Source organism: Oncorhynchus nerka, linkage group LG3, assembly GCF_034236695.1.
Source record: "Oncorhynchus nerka isolate Pitt River linkage group LG3, Oner_Uvic_2.0, whole genome shotgun sequence".
NCBI classification, from domain to species: Eukaryota; Metazoa; Chordata; class Actinopteri; order Salmoniformes; family Salmonidae; genus Oncorhynchus; species Oncorhynchus nerka.
In genome coordinates, this window is record NC_088398.1 from 5,178,416 (window position 1) to 5,205,867 (window position 27,452).

Sequence of the window (27,452 nt, forward strand, 5' to 3'; positions counted from 1 at the left end):
TCCTTCTCTCTCTCTCTCCCATCTCTTTTCTCACAGTACTGTATAAATCCTTCTCTCTCTCTCCCATCTCTTTTCTCACAGTACTGTATAAATCCTTCTCTCTCTCCTCCCATCTCTTTTCTCACAGTACTGTATAAATCCTTCTCTCTCTCTCCTCCCATCTCTTTTCTCACAGTACTGTATAAATCCTCTCTCTCTCTCCTCCCATCTCTTTTCTCATCTCTTTTCTCACAGTACTGTATAAATCCTTCTCTCTCTCTCCTCCCATCTCTTTTCTCACAGTACTGTATAAATCCTTCTCTCTCTCCCATCCTCCCATCTCTTTTCTCACAGTACTGTATAAATCCTTCTCTCTCTCCTCCCATCTCTTTTCTCACAGTACTGTATAAATCCTTCTTCTCTCTCTCCTCCCATCTCTTTTCTCACAGTACTGTATAAATCCTTCTCTCTCTCCTCCCATCTCTTTTCTCATCTCTTTTCTCAGTACTGTATAAATCCTTCTCTCTCTCTCCTCCCATCTCTTTTCTCACAGTACTGTATAAATCCTTCTCTCTCTCCTCCCATCTCTTTTCTCACAGTACTGTATAAATCTCTTTTCTCTCTCTCTCTCTCCCATCTCTTTTCTCACAGTACTGTATAAATCCTTCTCTCTCTCCTCCCATCTCTTTTCTCACAGTACTGTATAAATCCTTCTCTCTCTCCTCCCATCTCTTTTCTCACAGTACTGTATAAATCCTTCTCTCTCTCTCCTCCCATCTCTTTTCTCACAGTACTGTATAAATCCTTCTCTCTCCCATCTCTTTTCTCACATCTTCTTTTCTCCCATCTCTTTTCTCAGTACTGTATAAATCCTTCTCTCTCTCCTCCCATCTCTTTTCTCACAGTACTGTATAAATCCTTCTCTCTCTCTCCTCCCATCTCTTTTCTCACAGTACTGTATAAATCCTTCTCTCTCTCCTCCCATCTCTTTTCTCACAGTACTGTATAAATCCTTCTCTCTCTCTCCTCCCATCTCTTTTCTCACAGTACTGTATAAATCCTTCTCTCTCTCTCCTCCCATCTCTTTTCTCACAGTACTGTATAAATCCTTCTCTCTCTCCTCCCATCTCTTTTCTCACAGTACTGTATAAATCCTTCTCTCTCTCTCCTCCCATCTCTTTTCTCACAGTACTGTATAAATCCTTCTCTCTCTCTCTCTCCCATCTCTTTTCTCACAGTACTGTATAAATCCTTCTCTCTCTCCCATCTCTTTTCTCACAGTACTGTATAAATCCTTCTCTCTCTCTCTTCTCTCTCCTCCCATCTCTTTTCTCACAGTACTGTATAAATCCTTCTCTCTCTCCTCCCATCTCTTTTCTCACAGTACTGTATAAATCCTTCTCTCTCTCCTCCCATCTCTTTTCTCACAGTACTGTATAAATCCTTCTCTCTCTCCTCCCATCTCTTTTCTCACAGTACTGTATAAATCCTTCTCTCTCTCCTCCCATCTCTTTTCTCACAGTACTGTATAAATCCTTCTCTCTCTCTCTCCCATCTCTTTTCTCACAGTCTCTTTTCTCTCCTCCCATCTCTTTTCTCACAGTACTGTATAAATCCTTCTCTCTCTCCTCCCATCTCTTTTCTCACAGTACTGTATAAATCCTTCTCTCTCTCCTCCCATCTCTTTTCTCACAGTACTGTATAAATCCTTCTCTCTCTCCTCCCATCTCTTTTCTCACAGTACTGTATAAATCCTTCTCTCTCTCTCCCATCTCTTTTCTCCATCTCTTTTCTCACTCTTTTCTCAGTACTGTATAAATCCTTCTCTCTCTCCCTCCCATCTCTTTTCTCACAGTACTGTATAAATCCTTCTCTCTCTCCTCCCCCATCTCTTTTCTCACAGTACTGTATAAATCCTTCTCTCTCTCTCCCATCTCTTTTCTCACAGTACTGTATAAATCCTTCTCTCTCTCCTCCCATCTCTTTTCTCACAGTACTGTATAAATCCTTCTCTCTCTCCTCCCATCTCTTTTCTCACAGTACTGTATAAATCCTTCTTCTCTCTCTCCTCCCATCTCTTTTCTCACAGTACTGTATAAATCCTTCTCTCTCTCCTCCCATCTCTTTTCTCACAGTACTGTATAAATCCTTCTCTCTCTCTCCTCCCATCTCTTTTCTCACAGTACTGTATAAATCCTTCTCTCTCTCTCCTCCCATCTCTTTTCTCACTACTCTTCTCTCTCCCCTCCCATCTCTTTTCTCACAGTACTGTATAAATCCTTCTCTCTCTCTCCCATCTCTTTTCTCACAGTACTGTATAAATCCTTCTCTCTCTCCTCCCATCTCTTTTCTCACAGTACTGTATAAATCCTTCTCTCTCTCCTCCCATCTCTTTTCTCACAGTACTGTATAAATCCTTCTCTCTCTCCTCCTTTTCTCATCTCTTTTCTCACAGTACTGTATAAATCCTTCTCTCTCTCCTCTCTTTTCTCATACTCTTTCCCATCTCTTTTCTCACAGTACTGTATAAATCCTTCTCTCTCTCCTCCCATCTCTTTTCTCACAGTACTGTATAAATCCTTCTCTCTCTCCTCCCATCTCTTTTCTCACAGTACTGTATAAATCCTTCTCTCTCTCTCTCCTCCCATCTCTTTTCTCACAGTACTGTATAAATCCTTCTCTCTCTCTCCCCATCCCATCTCTTTTCCTCCCATCTCTTTTTCACAGTACTGTATAAATCCTTCTCTCTCTCCTCCCATCTCTTTTCTCACAGTACTGTATAAATCCTTCTCTCTCTCCTCCCATCTCTTTTCTCACAGTACTGTATAAATCCTTCTCTCTCTCCTCCCATCTCTTTTCTCACAGTACTGTATAAATCCTTCTCTCTCACCTCCCATCTCTTTTCTCACAGTACTGTATAAATCCTTCTCTCTCTCCTCCCATCTCTTTTCTCACAGTACTGTATAAATCCTTCTCTCTCTCCTCCCATCTCTTTTCTCACAGTACTGTATAAATCCTTCTCTCTCTCTCCTCCCATCTCTTTTCTCACAGTACTGTATAAATCCTTCTCTCTCTCTCCTCCCATCTCTTTTCTCACAGTACTGTATAAATCCTTCTCTCTCTCCTCCCATCTCTTTTCTCACAGTACTGTATAAATCATTCTCTCTCTCCTCCCATCTCTTTTCTCACAGTACTGTATAAATCCTTCTCTCTCTCCTCCCATCTCTTTTCTCACAGTACTGTATAAATCCTTCTCTCTTTTCTCACAGTACTCCCTCCCTCCCAGTCTCTTTTCTCACAGTACTGTATAAATCCTTCTCTCTCTCCTCCCATCTCTTTTCTCACAGTACTGTATAAATCCTCTCTCTCCCATCTCTCACTCCCTTCTCTCTCTCTCTCTCTTTTTCTCACAGTACTGTATAAATCCTTCTCTCTCTCCTCCCATCTCTTTTCTCACAGTACTGTATAAATCCTTCTCTCTCTCCTCCCATCTCTTTTCTCACAGTACTGTATAAATCCTTCTCTCTCTCCTCCCATCTCTTTTCTCACAGTACTGTATAAATCCTTCTCTCTCTCCTCCCATCTCTTTTCTCACAGTACTGTATAAATCCTTCTCTCTCTCCTCCCATCTCTTTTCTCACAGTACTGTATAAATCCTTCTCTCTCTCCTCCCATCTCTTTTCTCACAGTACTGTATAAATCCTTCTCTCTCTCTCCTCCCATCTCTTTTCTCACAGTACTGTATAAATCCTTCTCTCTCTCTCTCCCATCTCTTTTCTCACAGTACTGTATAAATCCTTCTCTCTCTCCTCCCATCTCTTTTCTCACAGTACTGTATAAATCCTTCTCTCTCTCCACCTCCCATCTCTTTTCTCACAGTACTGTATAAATCCTTCTCTCTCTCCTCCCATCTCTTTTCTCACAGTACTGTATAAATCCTTCTCTCTCTCCTCCCATCTCTTTTCTCACAGTACTGTATAAATCCTTCTCTCTCTCTCTCCCATCTCTTTTCTCACAGTACTGTATAAATCCTTCTCTCTCTCCTCCCATCTCTTTTCTCATAGTACTGTATAAATCCTTCTCTCTCTCTCCTCCCATCTTTTTTCTCACAGTACTGTATAAATCCTTCTCTCTCTCCACCTCCCATCTCTTTTCTCACAGTACTGTATAAATCCTTCTCTCTCTCTCTCCCATCTCTTTTCTCACAGTACTGTATAAATCCTTCTCTCTCTCCTCCCATCTCTTTTCTCACAGTACTGTATAAATCCTTCTCTCTCTCTCTCCCATCTCTTTTCTCATCTGTATAAATCTTTTCTCCCATCTCTTTTCTCACAGTACTGTATAAATCCTTCTCTCTCTCCTCCCATCTCTTTTCTCACAGTACTGTATAAATCCTTCTCTCTCTCCTCCCATCTCTTTTCTCACAGTACTCCTTCTCTCTCCCTCCCATCTCTTTTCTCACAGTACTGTATAAATCCTTCTCTCTCTCTCTCTCCCATCTCTTTTCTCACAGTACTGTATAAATCCTTCTCTCTCTCCTCCTTTTCTCATCTCTTTTTCTCACAGTACTGTATAAATCCTTCTCTCTCTCCTCCCATCTCTTTTCTCACAGTACTGTATAAATCCTTCTCTCTCTCCTCCCATCTCTTTTCTCACAGTACTGTATAAATCCTTCTCTCTCTCCCTCCCATCTCTTTTCTCACAGTACTGTATAAATCCTTCTCTCTCTCTCCTCCCATCTCTTTTCTCACAGTACTGTATAAATCCTTCTCTCTCTCTCCTCCCATCTCTTTTCTCACAGTACTGTATAAATCCTTCTCTCTCTCCTCCCATCTCTTTTCTCACAGTACTGTATAAATCCTTCTCTCTCTCTCTCCCATCTCTTTTCTCACAGTACTGTATAAATCCTTCTCTCTCTCTCTCCCATCTCTTTTCTCACAGTACTGTATAAATCCTTCTCTCTCTCTCCCCCATCTCTTTTCTCACAGTACTGTATAAATCCTTCTCTTCTCTCTCTCCAGTCCCATCTCTTTTCTCACAGTACTGTATAAATCCTTCTCTCTCTCCTCCCATCTCTTTTCTCACAGTACTGTATAAATCCTTCTCTCTCTCCCATCTCCATCTCTTTTCACCTCTCTCTTTTCTCACAGTACTGTATAAATCCTTCTCTCTCTCCTCCCATCTCTTTTCTCACAGTACTGTATAAATCCTTCTCTCTCTCCTCCCATCTCTTTTCTCACAGTACTGTATAAATCCTTCTCTCCTCCCATCTCTTTTCTCCCATCTCTTTTCCCATCTCTTTTCTCACAGTACTGTATAAATCCTTCTCTCTCTCCTCCCATCTCTTTTCTCACAGTACTGTATAAATCCTTCTCTCTCTCCTCCCATCTCTTTTCTCACAGTACTGTATAAATCCTTCTCTCTCTCCCTCCCATCTCTTTTCTCACAGTACTGTATAAATCCTTCTCTCTCTCCTCCCATCTCTTTTCTCACAGTACTGTATAAATCCTTCTCTCTCTCCTCCATCTCTTTTCTCACAGTACTGTATAAATCCTTCTCTCTCTCTCCTCCCATCTCTTTTCTCACAGTACTGTATAAATCCTTCTCTCTCTCTCCTCCCATCTCTTTTCTCACAGTACTGTATAAATCCTTCTCTCTCTCCTCCCATCTCTTTTCTCACAGTACTGTATAAATCCTTCTCTCTCTCCTCCCATCTCTTTTCTCACAGTACTGTATAAATCCTTCTCTCTCTCTCTCCCATCTCTTTTCTCACAGTACTGTATAAATCCTTCTCTCTCTCTCCCCCATCTCTTTTCTCACAGTACTGTATAAATCCTTCTCTCTCTCCACCTCCCATCTCTTTTCTCACAGTACTGTATAAATCCTTCTCTCTCTCCTCCCATCTCTTTTCTCACAGTACTGTATAAATCCTTCTCTCTCTCTCTCCCATCTCTTTTCTCACAGTACTGTATAAATCCTTCTCTCTCTCCTCCCATCTCTTTTCTCACAGTACTGTATAAATCCTTCTCTCTCTCTCCCATCTCTTTTCTCACAGTACTGTATAAATCCTTCTCTCTCTCCTCCCATCTCTTTTCTCACAGTACTGTATAAATCCTTCTCTCTCTCTCCTCCCATCTCTTTTCTCACAGTACTGTATAAATCCTTCTCTCTCTCCTCCCATCTCTTTTCTCACAGTACTGTATAAATCCTTCTCTCTCTCCTCCCATCTCTTTTCTCACAGTACTGTATAAATCCTTCTCTCTCTCCTCCCATCTCTTTTCTCACAGTACTGTATAAATCCTTCTCTCTCTCTTTTCTCCCATCTCTTTTTTCACAGTACTGTATAAATCCTTCTCTCTCTCTGTATAAATCCTCCTCTCTCCTCCCATCTCTTTTCTCACAGTACTGTATAAATCCTTCTCTCTCTCCTCCCATCTCTTTTCTCACAGTACTGTATAAATCCTTCTCTCTCTCCTCCCATCTCTTTTCTCACAGTACTGTATAAATCCTTCTCTCTCTCCATCTCTCCCATCTCTTTTCTCACAGTACTGTATAAATCCTTCTCTCTCTCCTCCCATCTCTTTTCTCACAGTACTGTATAAATCCTTCTCTCTCTCCTCCCATCTCTTTTCTCACAGTACTGTATAAATCCTTCTCTCTCCTCCCATCTCTTTTCCCATCTCTTTTCTCTTTTCTCACAGTACTGTATAAATCCTTCTCTCTCTCTCTCCCATCTCTTTTCTCACAGTACTGTATAAATCCTTCTCTCTCTCCTCCCATCTCTTTTCTCACAGTACTGTATAAATCCTTCTCTCTCTCCTCCCATCTCTTTTCTCACAGTACTGTATAAATCCTTCTCTCTCTCCTCCCATCTCTTTTCTCACAGTACTGTATAAATCCTTCTCTCTCTCCTCCCATCTCTTTTCTCACAGTACTGTATAAATCCTTCTCTCTCTCTCCTCCCATCTCTTTTCTCACAGTACTGTATAAATCCTTCTCTCTCTCCTCCCATCTCTTTTCTCACAGTACTGTATAAATCCTTCTCTCTCTCCTCCCATCTCTTTTCTCACAGTACTGTATAAATCCTTCTCTCTCTCCTCCCATCTCTTTTCTCACAGTACTGTATAAATCCTTCTCTCTCTCCTCCCATCTCTTTTCTCACAGTACTGTATAAATCCTTCTCTCTCTCTCCTCCCATCTCTTTTCTCACAGTACTGTATAAATCCTTCTCTCTCTCCCTCCCATCTCTTTTCTCACAGTACTGTATAAATCCTTCTCTCTCTCCTCCCATCTCTTTTCTCACAGTACTGTATAAATCCTTCTCTCTCTCCTCCCATCTCTTTTCTCACAGTACTGTATAAATCCTTCTCTCTCTCCTCCCATCTCTTTTCTCACAGTACTGTATAAATCCTTCTCTCTCTCTCCTCCCATCTCTTTTCTCACAGTACTGTATAAATCCTTCTCTCTCTCCTCCCATCTCTTTTCTCACAGTACTGTATAAATCCTTCTCTCTCTCCTCCCATCTCTTTTCTCACAGTACTGTATAAATCCTTCTCTCTCTCTCCTCCCATCTCTTTTCTCACAGTACTGTATAAATCCTTCTCTCTCTCCTCCCATCTCTTTTCTCACAGTACTGTATAAATCCTTCTCTCTCTCCACCTCCCATCTCTTTTCTCACAGTACTGTATAAATCCTTCTCTCTCCTCCCATCTCTTTTCTCATCTCTTTTCTTTTCTCACAGTACTGTATAAATCCTTCTCTCTCTCCTCCCATCTCTTTTCTCACAGTACTGTATAAATCCTTCTCTCTCTCCTCCCATCTCTTTTCTCATCTGTATAAATCTTTTCTCACATCTCTTTTCTCACAGTGTGGAATAAATCCTTCTCTTTCACCTCCCATCTCTTTTCTCACAGAACTGTATAAATCCTTCTCTCTCTCCTCCCATCTCTTTTCTCACAGTACTGTATAAATCCTTCTCTCTCTCTCCTCCCATCTCTTTTCTCACAGTACTGTATAAATCCTTCTCTCTCTCCTCCCATCTCTTTTCTCACAGTACTGTATAAATCCTTCTCTCTCTCTCTCCCATCTCTTTTCTCACAGTACTGTATAAATCCTTCTCTCTCTCCTCCCATCTCTTTTCTCACAGTATAAATCTTCTCTAAATCTCTTTTCTCACAGTACTGTATAAATCCTTCTCTCTCCTCCCATCTCTTTTCTCACAGTACTGTATAAATCCTTCTCTCTCTCCTCCCATCTCTTTTCTCACAGTACTGTATAAATCCTTCTCTCTCTCCTCCCATCTCTTTTCTCACAGTACTGTATAAATCCTTCTCTCTCTCCTCCCATCTCCCATCTCTTTTCTCACAGTACTGTATAAATCCTTCTCTCTCTCCCACCTCCCATCTCTTTTCTCACAGTACTGTATAAATCCTTCTCTCTCTCCTCCCATCTCTTTTCTCACAGTACTGTATAAATCCTTCTCTCTCTCTCCCCATCTCTTTTCTCACAGTACTGTATAAATCCTTCTCTCTCTCTCCTCCCATCTCTTTTCTCACAGTACTGTATAAATCCTTCTCTCTCTCCTCCCATCTCTTTTCTCACAGTACTGTATAAATCCTTCTCTCTCTCTCCTCTTTTCTCACAGTACTCCTTCTCTCTCTCTCCTCCCATCTTTTCTCACAGTACTGTATAAATCCTTCTCTCTCCCCCATCTCTTTTCTCACAGTACTGTATAAATCCTTCTCTCTCTCCTCCCATCTCTTTTCTCACAGTACTGTATAAATCCTTCTCTCTCTCCTCCCATCTCTTTTCTCACAGTACTGTATAAATCCTTCTCTCTCTCCTCCCATCTCTTTTCTCACAGTACTGTATAAATCCTTCTCTCTCTCCTCCCATCTCTTTTCTCACAGTACTGTATAAATCCTTCTCTCTCTCCTCCCATCTCTTTTCTCACAGTACTGTATAAATCCTTCTCTCTCTCTCCCATCTCTTTTCTCACAGTACTGTATAAATCCTTCTCTCTCTCCTCCCATCTCTTTTCTCACAGTACTGTATAAATCCTTCTCTCTCTCTCTCTCCCATCTCTTTTCTCACAGTACTGTATAAATCTCTTTTCTCACAGTACTGTATAAAAATCCTTCTCTCTCTCCTCCCATCTCTTTTCTCACAGTACTGTATAAATCCTTCTCTCTCTCTCCTCCCATCTCTTTTCTCACAGTACTGTATAAATCCTTCTCTCTCTCCTCCCATCTCTTTTCTCACAGTACTGTATAAATCCTTCTCTCTCTCCTCCCATCTCTTTTCTCACAGTACTGTATAAATCCTTCTCTCTCTCCTCCCATCTCTTTTCTCACAGTACTGTATAAATCCTTCTCTCTCTCCTCCCATCTCTTTTCTCACAGTACTGTATAAATCCTTTCTCTCTCTCCTCCCATCTCTTTTCTCACAGTACTGTATAAATCCTTCTCTCTCTCCTCCCATCTCTTTTCTCACAGTACTGTATAAATCCTTCTCTCTCTCCTCCCATCTCTTTTCTCACAGTACTGTATAAATCCTTCTCTCTCTCCTCCCATCTCTTTTCTCACAGTACTGTATAAATCCTTCTCTCTCTCTCTCCCATCTCTTTTCTCACAGTACTGTATAAATCCTTCTCTTCTCTCCCATCTCTTTTCTCACAGTACTGTATAAATCCCATCTCTTTTCTCACAGTACTGTATAAATCCTTCTCTCTCTCCTCCCATCTCTTTTCTCACAGTACTGTATAAATCCTTCTCTCTCTCTCCCATCTCTTTTCTCACAGTACTGTATAAATCCTTCTCTCTCTCCTCCCCCATCTCTTTTCTCACAGTACTGTATAAATCCTTCTCTCTCTCCTCCCATCTCTTTTCTCACAGTACTGTATAAATCCTTCTCTCTCTCTCCTCCCATCTCTTTTCTCACAGTACTGTATAAATCCTTCTCTCTCTCCACCTCCCATCTCTTTTCTCACAGTACTGTATAAATCCTTCTCTCTCTCCTCCCATCTCTTTTCTCACAGTACTGTATAAATCCTTCTCTCTCTCCTCCCATCTCTTTTCTCACAGTACTGTATAAATCCTTCTCTCTCTCTCTCCCATCTCTTTTCTCACAGTACTGTATAAATCTTCTCTCTCTCTCCTCCCATCTCTTTTCTCACAGTACTGTATAAATCCTTCTCTCTCTCTCCTCCCATCTCTTTTCTCACAGTACTGTATAAATCCTTCTCTCTCTCCTCCCATCTCTTTTCTCACAGTACTGTATAAATCCTTCTCTCTCTCTCCCATCTCTTTTCTCACAGTACTGTATAAATCCTTCTCTCTCTCCTCCCATCTCTTTTCTCACAGTACTGTATAAATCCTTCTCTCTCTCCTCCCATCTCTTTTCTCACAGTACTGTATAAATCCTTCTCTCTCTCCTCCCATCTCTTTTCTCACAGTACTGTATAAATCCTTCTCTCTCTCCTCCCATCTCTTTTCTCACAGTACTGTATAAATCCTTTCTTCTCTCTCCACTCTCTCCATCTCTTTTCTCACAGTACTGTATAAATCCTTCTCTCTCTCCTCCCATCTCTTTTCTCACAGTACTGTATAAATCCTTCTCTCTCTCCTCCCATCTCTTTTCTCACAGTACTGTATAAATCCTTCTCTCTCTCTCCCATCTCTTTTCTCACAGTACTGTATAAATCCTTCTTCTCTCTCTCCTCCCATCTCTTTTCTCACAGTACTGTATAAATCCTTCTCTCTCCTCCCATCTCTTTTCTCACAGTACTGTATAAATCCTTCTCTCTCTCTCTCCCATCTCTTTTCTCACAGTACTGTATAAATCCTTCTCTCTCTCTCCTCCCATCCCATCTGTATAAATCTTTTCTCATCAGTACTGTATAAATCCTTCTCTCTCTCCTCCCATCTCTTTTCTCACAGTACTGTATAAATCCTTCTCTCTCTCCTCCCATCTCTTTTCTCACAGTACTGTATAAATCCTTCTCTCTCTCCTCCCATCTCTTTTCTCACAGTACTGTATAAATCCTTCTCTCTCCTCCCATCTCTTTTCTCACAGTACTGTATAAATCCTTCTCTCTCTCCTCTCCCATCTCTTTTCTCACAGTACTGTATAAATCCTTCTCTCTCTCTCCTCCCATCTCTTTTCTCACAGTACTGTATAAATCCTTCTCTCTCTCCCTCCCATCTCTTTTCTCACAGTACTGTATAAATCCTTCTCTCTCTCTCCCATCTCTTTTCTCACAGTACTGTATAAATCCTTCTCTCTCTCCTCCCATCTCTTTTCTCACAGTACTGTATAAATCCTTCTCTCTCTCTCTCCCATCTCTTTTCTCACAGTACTGTATAAATCTTCTCTCTCTCCCATCTCTTTTCTCACAGTACTGTATAAATCCATCTCTTTTCTCACAGTACTGTATAAATCCTTCTCTCTCTCCTCCCATCTCTTTTCTCACAGTACTGTATAAATCCTTCTCTCTCTCTCCCATCTCTTTTCTCACAGTACTGTATAAATCCTTCTCTCTCTCTCCTCCCATCTCTTTTCTCACAGTACTGTATAAATCCTTCTCTCTCTCTCTTTTCCTCCCATCTCTTTTCTCACAGTACTGTATAAATCCTTCTCTCTCTCCTCCCATCTCTTTTCTCACAGTACTGTATAAATCCTTCTCTCTCTCCTCCCATCTCTTTTCTCACAGTACTGTATAAATCCTTCTCTCTCTCCTCCCATCTCTTTTCTCACAGTACTGTATAAATCCTTCTCTCTCTCCTCCCATCTCTTTTCTCACAGTACTGTATAAATCCTTCTCTCTCTCCCCCATCTCTTTTCTCACAGTACTGTATAAATCCTTCTCTCTCCTCCCATCTCTTTTCTCACAGTACTGTATAAATCCTTCTCTCTCTCCTCCCATCTCTTTTCTCACAGTACTGTATAAATCCTTCTCTCTCTCCTCCATCTCTTTTCTCACAGTACTGTATAAATCCTTCTCTCTCTCCTCCCATCTCTTTTCTCACAGTACTGTATAAATCCTTCTCTCTCCTCCTCCCATCTCTTTTCTCTCTTTTCTCACAGTACTGTATAAATCCTTCTCTCTCTCCTCCCATCTCTTTTCTCACAGTACTGTATAAATCCTTCTCTCTCTCTCCATCCATCTCTTTTCTCACAGTACTGTATAAATCCTTCTCTCTCTCCTCCCATCTCTTTTCTCACAGTACTGTATAAATCCTTCTCTCTCTCCTCCCATCTCTTTTCTCACAGTACTGTATAAATCCTTCTTCTCTCTCCTCCCATCTCTTTTCTCACAGTACTGTATAAATCCTTCTCTCTCTCCTCCCATCTCTTTTCTCACAGTACTGTATAAATCCTTCTCTCTCTCTCCCCCATCTCTTTTCTCACAGTACTGTATAAATCCTTCTCTCTCTCCTCCCATCTCTTTTCTCACAGTACTGTATAAATCCTTCTCTCTCTCTCCTCCCATCTCTTTTCTCACAGTACTGTATAAATCCTTCTCTCTCTCTCCTCCCATCTCTTTTCTCACAGTACTGTATAAATCCTTCTCTCTCTCCTCCCATCTCTTTTCTCACAGTACTGTATAAATCCTTCTCTCTCTCTCTCCCATCTCTTTTCTCACAGTACTGTATAAATCCTTCTCTCTCTCTCCTCCCATCTCTTTTCTCACAGTACTGTATAAATCCTTCTCTCTCTCCTCCCATCTCTTTTCTCACAGTACTGTATAAATCCTTCTCTCTCTCCTCCCATCTCTTTTCTCACAGTACTGTATAAATCCTTCTCTCTCTCTCCTCCCATCTCTTTTCTCACAGTACTGTATAAATCCTTCTCTCTCTCTCCTCCCATCTCTTTTCTCACAGTACTGTATAAATCCTTCTCTCTCTCCCATCTCTTTTCTCACAGTACTGTATAAATCCTTCTCTCTCTCCTCCCATCTCTTTTCTCACAGTACTGTATAAATCCTTCTCTCTCTCCTCCCATCTCTTTTCTCACAGTACTGTATAAATCCTTCTCTCTCTCCTCCCATCTCTTTTCTCACAGTACTGTATAAATCCTTCTCTCTCTCTCCTCCCATCTCTTTTCTCACAGTACTGTATAAATCCTTCTCTCTCTCTCCTCCCATCTCTTTTCTCTGTATAAATCAGTACTCTTTTCTCACAGTATAAATCCTTCTCTCTCTCCTCCCATCTCTTTTCTCACAGTACTGTATAAATCCTTCTCTCTCTCCTCCCATCTCTTTTCTCACAGTACTGTATAAATCCTTCTCTCTCTCTCCTCCCATCTCTTTTCTCACAGTACTGTATAAATCCTTCTCTCTCTCCTCCCATCTCTTTTCTCACAGTACTGTATAAATCCTTCTCTCTCTCTCTTTTCTCACAGTACTGTATAAATCTCCTCCCATCTCTTTTTTTACAGTACTGTATAAATCCTTCTCTCTCTCCTCCCATCTCTTTTCTCACAGTACTGTATAAATCCTTCTCTCTCTCCTCCCATCTCTTTTCTCACAGTACTGTATAAATCCTTCTCTCTCTCCTCCCATCTCTTTTCTCACAGTACTGTATAAATCCTTCTCTCTCTCCACCTCCCATCTCTTTTCTCACAGTACTGTATAAATCCTTCTCTCTCTCTCCTCCCATCTCTTTTCTCACAGTACTGTATAAATCCTTCTCTCTCTCCTCCCATCTCTTTTCTCACAGTACTGTATAAATCCTTTCTCTCTCTCCTCCCATCTCTTTTCTCACAGTACTGTATAAATCCTTCTCTCTCTCCTCCCATCTCTTTTCTCACAGTACTGTATAAATCCTTCTCTCTCTCTCCCCCATCTCTTTTCTCACAGTACTGTATAAATCCTTCTCTCTCTCCTCCCATCTCTTTTCTCACAGTACTGTATAAATCCTTCTCTCTCTCCTCCCATCTCTTTTCTCACAGTACTGTATAAATCCTTCTCTCTCCTCCCATCTCTTTTCTCACAGTACTGTATAAATCCTTCTCTCTCTCCTCCCATCTCTTTTCTCACAGTACTGTATAAATCCTTCTCTCTCTCCTCCCATCTCTTTTCTCACAGTACTGTATAAATCCTTCTCTCTCTCCTCCCATCTCTTTTCTCACAGTACTGTATAAATCCTTCTCTCTCTCTCCTCCCATCTCTTTTCTCACAGTACTGTATAAATCCTTCTCTCTCTCCTCCCATCTCTTTTCTCACAGTACTGTATAAATCCTTCTCTCTCTCTCTCCTCCCATCTCTTTTCTCACAGTACTGTATAAATCCTTCTCTCTCTCTCCTCCCATCTCTTTTCTCACAGTACTGTATAAATCCTTCTCTCTCTCCTCCCATCTCTTTTCTCACAGTACTGTATAAATCCTTCTCTCTCTCTCCCATCTCTTTTCTCACAGTACTGTATAAATCCTTCTTCTCTCTCTCCTCCCATCTCTTTTCTCACAGTACTGTATAAATCCTTCTCTCTCTCCTCCCATCTCTTTTCTCACAGTACTGTATAAATCCTTCTCTCTCTCCTCCCATCTCTTTTCTCACAGTACTGTATAAATCCTTCTCTCTCTCCTCCCATCTCTTTTCTCACAGTACTGTATAAATCCTTCTCTCTCTCCTCCCATCTCTTTTCTCACAGTACTGTATAAATCCTTCTCTCTCTCCCATCTCTTTTCTCACAGTACTGTATAAATCCTTCTCTCTCTCTCCTCCCATCTCTTTTCTCACAGTACTGTATAAATCCTTCTCTTCTCCTCCCATCTCTTTTCTCAGTACTGTATAAATCCTTCTCTCTCTCTCCCCATCTCTTTTCTCACAGTACTGTATAAATCCTTCTCTCTCTCTCCTCCCATCTCTTTTCTCACAGTACTGTATAAATCCTTCTCTCTCTCCTCCCATCTCTTTTCTCACAGTACTGTATAAATCCTTCTCTCTCTCTCTCCCATCTCTTTTCTCACAGTACTGTATAAATCCTTCTCTCTCTCTCCCTCCCATCTCTTTTCTCACAGTACTGTATAAATCCTTCTCTCTCTCCTCCCATCTCTTTTCTCACAGTACTGTATAAATCCTTCTCTCTCAGTACTGTATAAATCTCTCCTCCCATCTCTTTTCTCACAGTACTGTATAAATCTCTCCTCATCCCATCTCTTTTCTCACAGTACTGTATAAATCCTTCTCTCTCTCCTCCCATCTCTTTTCTCACAGTACTGTATAAATCCTTCTCTCTCTCCTCCCATCTCTTTTCTCACAGTACTGTATAAATCCTTCTCTCTCTCCTCCCATCTCTTTTCTCACAGTACTGTATAAATCATTCTCTCTCTCCTCCCATCTCTTTTCTCACAGTACTGTATAAATCCTTCTCTCTCTCCTCCCATCTCTTTTCTCACAGTACTGTATAAATCCTTCTCTCTCTCCTCCCATCTCTTTTCTCACAGTACTGTATAAATCCTTCTCTCTCTCCTCCCATCTCTTTTCTCACAGTACTGTATAAATCCTTCTCTCTCTCTCCTCCCATCTCTTTTCTCACAGTACTGTATAAATCTTTCACTCTCCTCCCATCTCTTTTCTCACAGTACTGTATAAATCCTTCTCTCTCTCCTCCCATCTCTTTTCTCACAGTACTGTATAAATCCTTCTCTCTCTCTCTCCACCTCCCATCTCTTTTCTCACAGTACTGTATAAATCCTTCTCTCTCTCCTCCCATCTCTTTTCTCACAGTACTGTATAAATCCTTCTCTCTCTCCTCCCATCTCTTTTCTCACAGTACTGTATAAATCCTTCTCTCTCTCTCTCCCATCTCTTTTCTCACAGTACTGTATAAATCCTTCTCTCTCTCCTCCCCCATCTCTTTTCTCACAGTACTGTATAAATCCTTCTCTCTCTCCTCCCATCTCTTTTCTCACAGTACTGTATAAATCCTTCTCTCTCTCTCCCATCTCTTTTCTCACAGTACTGTATAAATCCTTCTCTCTCTCCTCCTCCCATCTCTTTTCTCACAGTACTGTATAAATCCTTCTCTCTCTCTCCTCCCATCTCTTTTCTCACAGTACTGTATAAATCCTTCTCTCTCTCCTCCCATCTCTTTTCTCACAGTACTGTATAAATCCTTCTCTCTCTCCTCCCATCTCTTTTCTCACAGTACTGTATAAATCCTTCTCTCTCTCCTCCCATCTCTTTTCTCACAGTACTGTATAAATCCTTCTCTCTCTCTCCTCCCATCTCTTTTCTCACAGTACTGTATAAATAATTCTCTCTCTCCTCCCATCTCTTTTTTTACAGTACTGTATAAATCCTTCTCTCTCTCCTCCCATCTCTTTTCTCACAGTACTGTATAAATCCTTCTCTCTCTCCTCCCATCTCTTTTCTCACAGTACTGTATAAATCCTTCTCTCTCTCCTCCCATCTCTTTTCTCACAGTACTGTATAAATCCTTCTCTCTCCTCCCATCTCTTTTCTCACAGTACTGGAAAAATCCTTCTCTCTCCTCCCATCTCTTTTCTCACAGTACTGTATAAATACTTCTCTCTCTCCTCCCATCTCTTTTCTCACAGTACTGTATAAATCCTTCTCTCTCTCCTCCCATCTCTTTTCTCACAGTACTGTATAAATCCTTCTCTCTCTCCTCCCATCTCTTTTCTCACAGTACTGTATAAATCCTTCTCTCTCTCCTCCCATCTCTTTTCTCTCCCATCTCTTTTTTCACAGTACTGTATAAATCCTTCTCTCTCTCCTCCCATCTCTTTTCTCACAGTACTGTATAAATCCTTCTCTCTCTCCTCCCATCTCTTTTCTCACAGTACTGTATAAATCCTTCTCTCTCTCTCCTCCCATCTCTTTTCTCACAGTACTGTATAAATCCTTCTCTCTCTCTCCTCCCATCTCTTTTCTCACAGTACTGTATAAATCCTTCTCTCTCTCCTCCCATCTCTTTTCTCACAGTACTGTATAAATCCTTCTCTCTCTCCTCCCATCTCTTTTCTCACAGTACTGTATAAATCCTTCTCTCTCTCTCCTCCCATCTCTTTTCTCACAGTACTGTATAAATCCTTCTCTCTCTCCTCCCATCTCTTTTCTCACAGTACTGTATAAATCCTTCTCTCTCTCCTCCCATCTCTTTTCTCACAGTACTGTATAAATCCTTCTCTCTCTCCTCCCATCTCTTTTCTCACAGTACTGTATAAATCCTTCTCTCTCTCCTCCCATCTCTTTTCTCACAGTACTGTATAAATCCTTCTCTCTCTCCTCCCATCTCTTTTCTCACAGTACTGTATAAATCATCTCTTTTCTCACAGTACTGTATAAATTCTTCTCTCTCTCCTCCCATCTCTTTTCTCACAGTACTGTATAAATCCTCTCTCTCCTCCCATCTCTTTTCTCACAGTACTGTATAAATCCTTCTCTCTCTCCTCCCATCTCTTTTCTCACAGTACTGTATAAATCCTTCTCTCTCTCTCCCATCTCTTTTCTCACAGTACTGTATAAATCCTTCTCTCTCTCCTCCCATCTCTTTTCTCACAGTACTGTATAAATCCTTCTCTCTCTCCTCCATCTCTTTTTCTCACAGTACTGTATAAATCCTTCTCTCTCTCCTCCCATCTCTTTTCTCACAGTACTGTATAAATCCTTCTCTCTCTCCTCCCATCTCTTTTCTCACAGTACTGTATAAATCCTTCTCTCTCTCCCTCCCATCTCTTTTCTCACAGTACTGTATAAATCTCTCTCTCTCCCATCTCTTTTCTCACAGTACTGTATAAATCCTTCTCTCTCTCCCCCATCTCTTTTCTCACAGTACTGTATAAATCCTTCTCTCTCTCCCTCCCATCTCTTTTCTCACAGTACTGTATAAATCCTTCTCTCTCTCCTCCCATCTCTTTTCTCACAGTACTGTATAAATCCTTCTCTCTCTCTCCCATCTCTTTTCTCACAGTACTGTATAAATCCTTCTCTCTCTCCTCCCATCTCTTTTCTCACAGTACTGTATAAATCCTTCTCTCTCTCCTCCCATCTCTTTTCTCACAGTACTGTATAAATCCTTCTCTCTCACCTCCCATCTCTTTTCTCACAGTACTGTATAAATCCTTCTCTCTCCTCCCATCTCTTTTCTCACAGTACTGTATAAATCATTCTCTCTCTCCTCCCATCTCTTTTCTCACAGTACTGTATAAATCCTTCTCTCTCCCCCATCTCTTTTCTCACAGTACTGTATAAATCCTTCTCTCTCTCTCCTCCCATCTCTTTTCTCACAGTACTGTATAAATCCTTCTCTCTCACATCCCATCTCTTTCTCACAGTACTGTATACATCCTTCTCTCTCTCTCCTCCCATCTCTTTTCTCACAGTACTGTATAAATCCTTCTCTCTCACCTCCCATCTCTTTTCTCACAGTACTGTATAAATCCTTCTCTCTCTCCTCCCATCTCTTTTCTCACAGTACTGTATAAATCCTTCTCTCTCTCTCCCATCTCTTTTCTCACAGTACTGTATAAATCCTTCTCTCTCTCCTCCCATCTCTTTTCTCACAGTACTGTATAAATCCTTCTCTCTCTCCTCCCATCTCTTTTCTCACAGTACTGTATAAATCCTTCTCTCTCTCCTCCCATCTCTTTTCTCACAGTACTGTATAAATCCTTCTCTCTCTCCTCCCATCTCTTTTCTCACAGTACTGTATAAATCCTTCTCTCTCTCCTCCCATCTCTTTTCTCACAGTACTGTATAAATCCTTCTCTCTCTCCTCCCATCTCTTTTCTCACAGTACTGTATAAATCCTTCTCTCTCTCCTCCCATCTCTTTTCTCACAGTACTGTATAAATCCTTCTCTCTCTCCTCCCATCTCTTTTCTCACAGTACTGTATAAATCCTTCTCTCTCTCCTCCCATCTCTTTTCTCACAGTACTGTATAAATCCTTCTCTCTCTCTCCCATCTCTTTTCTCACAGTACTGTATAAATCCTTCTCTCTCTCCCTCCCATCTCTTTTCTCACAGTACTGTATAAATCCTTCTCTCTCTCCTCCCATCTCTTTTCTCACAGTACTGTATAAATCCTTCTCTCTCTCCTCCCATCTCTTTTCTCACAGTACTGTATAAATCCTTCTCTCTCTCCTCCCATCTCTTTTTCTCACAGTACTGTATAAATCCTTCTCTCTCTCCTCCCATCTCTTTTCTCACAGTACTGTATAAATCCTTCTCTCTCTCTCCCATCTCTTTTCTCACAGTACTGTATAAATCCTTCTCTCTCTCCTCCCATCTCTTTTCTCACAGTACTGTATAAATCCTTCTCTCTCTCTCCTCCCATCTCTTTTCTCACAGTACTGTATAAATCCTTCTCTCTCTCCCTCCCATCTCTTTTCTCACAGTACTGTATAAATCCTTCTCTCTCTCTCTTTTCTCCCATCTCTTTTCTCACAGTACTGTATAAATCCTTCTCTCTCTCTCCTCCCATCTCTTTTCTCACAGTACTGTATAAATCCTTCTCTCTCTCTCCCATCTCTTTTCTCACAGTACTGTATAAATCCTTCTCTCTCTCCTCCCATCTCTTTTCTCACAGTACTGTATAAATCCTTCTCTCTCTCTCTTTTCTCACAGTACTGTATAAATCCTCTCTCTCTCCTCCCATCTCTTTTCTCACAGTACTGTATAAATCCTTCTCTCTCTCCTCCCATCTCTTTTCTCCTCCCACAGTACTGTATAAATCCTTCTCTCTCTCCTCCCATCTCTTTTCTCACAGTACTGTATAAATCCTTCTCTCTCTCTCCTCCCATCTCTTTTCTCACAGTACTGTATAAATCCTTCTCTCTCTCTCCTCCCATCTCTTTTCTCACAGTACTGTTTAAATCTTTCTCTCTCTCCTCCCATCTCTTTTTTTACAGTACTGTATAAATCATTCTCTCTCTCCTCCCATCTCTTTTCTCACAGTACTGTATAAATAATTCTCTCTCTCCTCCCATCTCTTTTTTTACAGTACTGTATAAATCATTCTCTCTCTCCTCCCATCTCTTTTCTCACAGTACTGTATAAATCCTTCTCTCTCTCCTCCCATCTCCTTTCTCACAGTACTGTATAAATCCTTCTCTCTCTCCTCCCATCTCTTTTCTCACAGTACTGTATAAATCCTTCTCTCTCTCCTCCCATCTCTTTTCTCACAGTACTGTATAAATCCTTCTCTCTCTCCTCCCATCTCTTTTCTCACAGTACTGTATAAATCCTTCTCTCTCTCTCTCCTCCCATCTCTTTTCTCACAGTACTGTATAAATCCTTCTCTCTCCTCCCATCTCTTTTCTCACAGTACTGTATAACTCCTTCTCTCTCTCCTCCCATCTCTTTTCTCACAGTACTGTATAAATCCTTCTCTCTCTCCACCTCCCATCTCTTTTCTCACAGTACTGTATAAATCCTTCTCTTTCACCTCCCATCTCTTTTCTCACAGTACTGTATAAATCCTTCTCTCTCTCCTCCCATCTCTTTTCTCACAGTACTGTATAAATCCTTCTCTCTCTCCTCCCATCTCTTTTCTCACAGTACTGTATAAATCCTTCTCTCTCTCTCCTCCCATCTCTTTTCTCACAGTACTGTATAAATCCTTCTCTCTCTCTCCTCCCATCTCTTTTCTCACAGTACTGTATAAATCCTTCTCTCTCTCCACCTCCCATCTCTTTTCTCACAGTACTGTATAAATCCTTCTCTCTCTCTCCTCCCATCTCTTTTCTCACAGTACTGTATAAATCTTTCTCTCTCTCCTCCCATCTCTTTTCTCACAGTACTGTATAAATAATTCTCTCTCTCCTCCCATCTCTTTTTTTACAGTACTGTATAAATCCTTCTCTCACCTCCCATCTCTTTTCTCACAGTACTGTATAAATCCTTCTCTCTCTCTCTCCTCCCATCTCTTTTCTCACAGTACTGTATAAATCCTTCTCTCTCTCCTCCCATCTCTTTTCTCACAGTACTGTATAAATCCTTCTCTCTCTCCTCCCATCTCTTTTCTCACAGTACTGTATAAATAATTCTCTCTCTCCTCCCATCTCTTTTTTTACAGTACTGTATAAATCCTTCTCTCTCTCCTCCCATCTCTTTTCTGACAGTACAGTATAAATCCTTCTCTCTCCTCCCATCTCTTTTCTCACAGTACTGTATAAATCCTTCTCTCTCCTCCCATCTCTTTTCTCACAGTACTGTATAAATCCTTCTCTCTCTCTCCTCCCATCTCTTTTCTCACAGTACTGTATAAATCCTTCTCTCTCTCTCCTCCCATCTCTTTTCTCACAGTACTGTATAAATCCTTCTCTCTCTCCTCCCATCTCTTTTCTCACAGTACTGTATAAATCCTTCTCTCTCTCTCCTCCCATCTCTTTTCTCACAGTACTGTATAAATCTTTCTCTCTCTCCTCCCATCTCTTTTCTCACAGTACTGTATAAATAATTCTCTCTCTCCTCCCATCTCTTTTTTTACAGTACTGTATAAATCCTTCTCTCTCTCCTCCCATCTCTTTTCTCACAGTACTGTATAAATCCTTCTCTCTCTCCTCCCATCTCTTTTCTCACAGTACTGTATAAATCCTTCTCTCTCTCCTCCCATCTCTTTTCTCACAGTACTGTATAAATCCTTCTCTCTCTCCTCCCATCTCTTTTCTCACAGTACTGTATAAATAATTCTCTCTCTCCTCCCATCTCTTTTTTTACAGTACTGTATAAATCCTTCTCTCTCTCCTCCCATCTCTTTTCTGACAGTACAGTATAAATCCTTCTCTCTCCTCCCATCTCTTTTCTCACAGTACTGTATAAATCCTTCTCTCTCTCCTCCCATCTCTTTTCTCACAGTACTGTATAAATCCTTCTCTCACCTCCCATCTCTTTTCTCACAGTACTCTATAAATCCTTCTCTCACCTCCCATCTCTTTTCTCACAGTACTGTATAAATCCTTCTCTCTCTCTCCTCCCATCTCTTTTCTCACAGTACTGTATAAATCCTTCTCTCTCTCTCCTCCCATCTCTTTTCTCACAGTACTGTATAAATCCTTCTCTCTCTCTCCTCCCATCTCTTTTCTCACAGTACTGTATAAATCCTTCTCTCACCTCCCATCTCTTTTCTCACAGTACTGTATAAATCCTTCTCTCTCTCTCCTCCCATCTCTTTTCTCACAGTCCTGTATAAATCCTTCTCTCTCTCCTCCCATCTCTTTTCTCACAGTACTGTATAAATAATTCTCTCTCTCCTCCCATCTCTTTTTTTACAGTACTGTATAAATCCTTCTCTCTCTCCTCCCATCTCTTTTCTCACAGTACTGTATAAATAATTCTCTCTCTCCTCCCATCTCTTTTCTCACAGTACTGTATAAATAATTCTCTCTCTCCTCCCATCTCTTTTTTTACAGTACTGTATAAATCCTTCTCTCTCTCTCCTCCCATCTCTTTTCTCACAGTACTGTATAAATCCTTCTCTCTCTCTCCTCCCATCTCTTTTCTCACAGTACTGTATAAATCCTTCTCTCTCTCTCCTCCCATCTCTTTTCTCACAGTACTGTATAAATCCTTCTCTCTCTCTCCTCCCATCTCTTTTCTCACAGTACTGTAAATCCTTCTCTCTCTCTCCTCCCATCTCTTTTCTCACAGTACTGTATAAATCCTTCTCTCTCTCCCATCTCTTTTCTCACAGTACTGTATAAATCCTTCTCTCTCTCCTCCCATCTCTTTTCTCACAGTACTGTATAAATCCTTCTCTCTCTCTCCTCCCATCTCTTTTCTCACAGTACTGTATAAATCCTTCTCTCTCTCCTCCCATCTCTTTTCTCACAGTACTGTATAAATCCTTCTCTCTCTCCTCCCATCTCTTTTCTCACAGTACTGTATAAATCCTTCTCTCTCTCTCCTCCCATCTCTTTTCTCACAGTACTGTATAAATCCTTCTCTCTCTCTCCTCCCATCTCTTTTCTCACAGTACTGTATAAATCCTTCTCTCTCTCCTCCCATCTCTTTTCTCACAGTACTGTATAAATCCTTCTCTCTCTCTCCTCCCATCTCTTTTCTCACAGTACTGTATAAATCCTTCTCTCTCTCTCCTCCCATCTCTTTTCTCACAGTACTGTATAAATCCTTCTCTCTCTCCTCCCATCTCTTTTCTCACAGTACTGTATAAATCCTTCTCTCTCTCTCCTCCCATCTCTTTTCTCACAGTACTGTATAAATCCTTCTCTCTCTCTCCTCCCATCTCTTTTCTCACAGTACTGTATAAATCCTTCTCTCTCTCCTCCCATCTCTTTTCTCACAGTACTGTATAAATCCTTCTCTCTCTCTCCTCCCATCTCTTTTCTCACAGTACTGTATAAATAATTATCTCTCTCCTCCCATCTCTTTTTTTACAGTACTGTATAAATCCTTCTCTCTCTCTCCTCCCATCTCTTTTCTCACAGTACTGTATAAATAATTATCTCTCTCCTCCCATCTCTTTTTTTACAGTACTGTATAAATCCTTCTCTCTCTCCTCCCATCTCTTTTCTCACAGTACTGTATAAATCCTTCTCTCTCTCCTCCCATCTCTTTTCTCACAGTACTGTATAAATCCTTCTCTCTCTCCACCTCCCATCTCTTTTCTCACAGTACTGTATAAATCCTTCTCTCTCTCCTCCCATCTCTTTTCTCACAGTACTGTATAAATCCTTCTCTCTCCACCTCCCATCTATATTCTCACAGTACTGTATAAATCCTTCTCTCTCTCCTCCCATCTCTTTTCTCACAGTACTGTATAAATCCTTCTCTCTCTCCTCCCATCTCTTTTCTCACAGTACTGTATAAATCCTTCTCTCTCTCCTCCCATCTCTTTTCTCACAGTACTGTATAAATCCTTCTCTCCACCTCCCATCTCTTTTCCCACAGTACTGTATAAATCCTTCTCTCTCCACCTTCCATCCCCTCTCTCTTTCACTCTCTTTACTTTTCACTTTCTTTAGCACTTTCTCCCTTTCTCTCTCCTCCCTCTCTCTCGTTCTAACTTCAGTTCTCTCTCACTCTCTCAACTCTTGCCTTTCTCTTTCTCTACTCCATCCCCCTGTTCTATTAACTCTTTAACTCCCCCGCTCTCTTTACAGGAAGTTGGATGCCTTTATCTACGATGCAGCTGTGTTGAACTACATGGCCAGGAAAGACGAGGGTTGTAAGGTGATGACCAGACAAGTTTGACTTGATGTATTCAATCTATTTACTCCTTTATTGTGTTTTATTGTCAGCTAGATAGCGGATTGCTGTCACTTTGTGAAAATTGCATTTGTGAAAATAGCAATACAAAATGTGATGTATTGCTTGGTTGATTGGTTGGGTGAGTGAGGGAGTGAGTGAGTAGTTGCTTGATTGATTGATTGATGTTTGCTTGTCAAAGGTGATGACCATAGGCTCTGGGAAGGTATTTGCCACCACAGGCTACGGTATCGCCCTGCACAAGAACTCCCGCTGGAAACGCCCCCTCGACCTGGCCCTGCTGCAGCTGGTGGGAGACGGTGAGGACAGGGGAGGAGGGGAGGAGGAAGGAGGGAGGGAGATGGTGAGGACAAGGGAGGATGGGAGGAGAAAGGAGGGAGGGAAACGTCAAGGACAAGGGAGGGAGGGAGGGAGGGAGGAGGAAGGAGGGAGGGAAACGGCGAGGACAAGGAAGGACGAGAGGAGGAAGGAGGGAGGGAGACGGTGAGGACAGTGAAGGAGGGGAGGAGGAAGGAGGGCGTGAGATGGGGAGGATAAGGGAGGACGGGAGGAGGATGAGAGACGGTGAGGACAGGGGAGGAGGGGAGGAGGGGAGGAGGAAGGAGGGCGTGAGATGGGGAGGATAAGGGAGGACGGGAGGAGGAAGAGAGACGGTGAGGACAGGGGAGGAGGGGGGGAGGAAGGAGGGCGTGAGATGGGGAGGATAAGGGAGGACGGGAGGAGGAAGAGAGACGGTGAGGACAGGGGAGGAGGGGAGGAGAAAGGGGAAGATGGAGGTCAAAGGGCAAAGGGTAAGGCAAGACGCTCCCTACACCTACCCCTTGGTCCTAACCATTTGATGTTTGCAGATCTGTAAGGTCTGGATAGGTATCAGCAGTTCTGTGTTAGAGCTTCCACCATATTGCTTCCACCTTACAGATCTGCAAATACTGGAGGGTTAGGGCCAAGGGGAAGGGGGAGGGAATGAATTGGGACTGGCTGAGGGAATATGGTGGGGTACTGAGATGGTGATGATTTGTTGGGTCATGATGGTAACGGGGGCAAATGCTATGCTGAGATGAACTGGGGATGAGGCCTGAGGAGTGAGGGACCATGAACAGGGGATGAGGCCTGAGGAATGAGGAATGAGGGATCTTGAACAGGGATTGAGGTCTGAGGAATGAGGGATATTGAACAGGGAATGAGGCCTGAGGAATGAAGGATCTTGAACAGGGAATGAGGCCTGGGGAATGAGGAATGAGGGATCTTGAACAGGGAATGAGGCCTGAGGAATGAGGAATGAGGGATCTTGAACAGGGAATGAGGCCTGAGGAATGAGGAATGAGGGATCTTGAACAGGGATTGAGGTCTGAGGAATGAGGGATATTGAACAGGGAATGAGGCCTGAGGAATGAAGGATCTTGAACAGGGAATGAGGCCTGGGGAATGAGGAATGAGGGATCTTGAACAGGGAATGAGGCCTGAGGAATGAGGAATGAGGGATCTTGAACAGGGAATGAGGCCTGAGGAATGAGGAATGAGGGATCTTGAACAGGGAATGAGGCCTGAGGAACGAGGAATGAGGGATCTTGAACAGGGGATGAGGCCTGAGGAATGAGGGATCTTGAACAGGGAATGAGGCCTGATGAAAGAGGGATCTTGAACAGGGGACGAGGCCTGAGGAATGAGGGATCTTGAACAGGGGATGAGGCCTGATGAATGAGGGATGTTGAACAGGGGATGAGGCCTGATGAATGAGGGATCTTGAACAGGGGATGAGGCCTGAAGAATGAGGGATCTTGAACAGGGGATGAGGCCTGATGAAAGAGGGATCTTGAACAGGGGATGAGGCCTGAGGAATGAGGGATGTTGAACAGGGGATAAGGCCTGAGGAATGTTGAACAGGGGATGAGGCCTGAGGAATGAAGGATGTTGAACAGGGGATAAGGCCTGAGGAATGAGGAATGAGGGATGTTGAACAGGGGATAAGGCCTGAGGAATGAGGGATGTTGAACAGGGGATAAGGCCTGAGGAATGAGGAATGAGGGATGTTGAACAGGGGATAAGGCCTGAGGAATGAGGGATGTTGAACAGGGGATAAGGCCTGAGGAATGAGGAATGATGTTGAACAGGGGATGAGGCCTGTTCAGGCATTAGTAGCAGCACTTTACTATTCTTGAGAATCTCTTTTTATATACCTTCCTCTCTTCCTACTCTCTCCTTTTTCTCTGTCTTCCATCTGATGAAAGGAAATATTTAGTTTGTGTGTGTCAGTGTTGTTTGGAGGGATCATCACAACTTGTGACAGTTTTATAGTCATTACAGATAAGCTGCGGACCAGAGAGAGAGACAGAGAGGCACAAAGAGACAGAGGGAGAGAAGGACAGAAATGGACTGCAAGAAATAATGGATGAAACAGACAGACTGACTAAACCTCAAGGAATAGTAGAGACACGTATAGACATTTCAGTAGAAATAGAGATGACAGTGAGCCAGATAATTCAATAATTGAATTCTGATAGGGTGTTATTATAGCACTATGTTTGTCCATTGTCCATTTCCAAGTCGGGGATTAGAGAGAAAGAGATTTAGCCTGTAATAGTGAGAAAGGCTGTTTTTAGCAGAGGCTGTCAAAACAGTAATGCTTAATTGTCATTTTTACAGTCTACACACACACACACACACACACACACACACACACACACACACACACACACACACACACACACACACACACACACACACACACACACACACACACACACACACACACACACACACACACACACACACACACTGTATTGTCTCAATAGGATGCTCCTTGTTTGGCTTGACTCGTTGTTTAATCGTCTTTGCTCGTGGCGTTGGCGGACAAAGCCCTTTAGCTGCCTACACACTGATAATGCCAAGTCTATGAAACAAGATCCTGGGTGAGAGTTAAACATCCAGAACACGTGGGAAACACTTTATGCATGGGAAACGGAGCGTTCAGATGTGCACTCACAGGTTGTATTTGTATTTTATTCATGATTTTTGTGGCGTTTAGCATGCCCTTGCTCTTACGTCTGTGTACTCCAGGCTGAACAATGGTGCAGTATGGTGGAGGGCTCTAGTAACAGGAGCTGTTAAGTGAGGATGGATCTGGTAATAGGAAGGTATTATACTGTATGTGGGGATTACTAAAGAAGAGGATTCATTCCTAGAGGATAGGAGATGTTTCTCACATTCACGTTTCCTTAAGGGCCGCTTCTCAACATCCATTCTGACATCCTCTTCTATTCCATTATTCCGTTATTCCTCT

The 27,452-nt window shown here is 41.9% G+C and overlaps 1 protein-coding gene across 1 annotated transcript in view; it reads left to right on the plus strand.

The window, feature by feature from the left end:
- The window catches only part of LOC115117877 (glutamate receptor ionotropic, NMDA 2D-like), a 228,546-nt gene that overhangs the window by 177,655 nt on the left and 23,439 nt on the right, over window positions 1–27,452 (plus strand). The window contains exons 12-13 of the mRNA XM_065006515.1: window positions 24,067–24,136; window positions 24,354–24,471. Of these exons, the coding sequence (XP_064862587.1) occupies window positions 24,067–24,136; window positions 24,354–24,471 (188 nt within the window). The remainder of the gene's footprint in view (window positions 1–24,066; window positions 24,137–24,353; window positions 24,472–27,452) is intronic.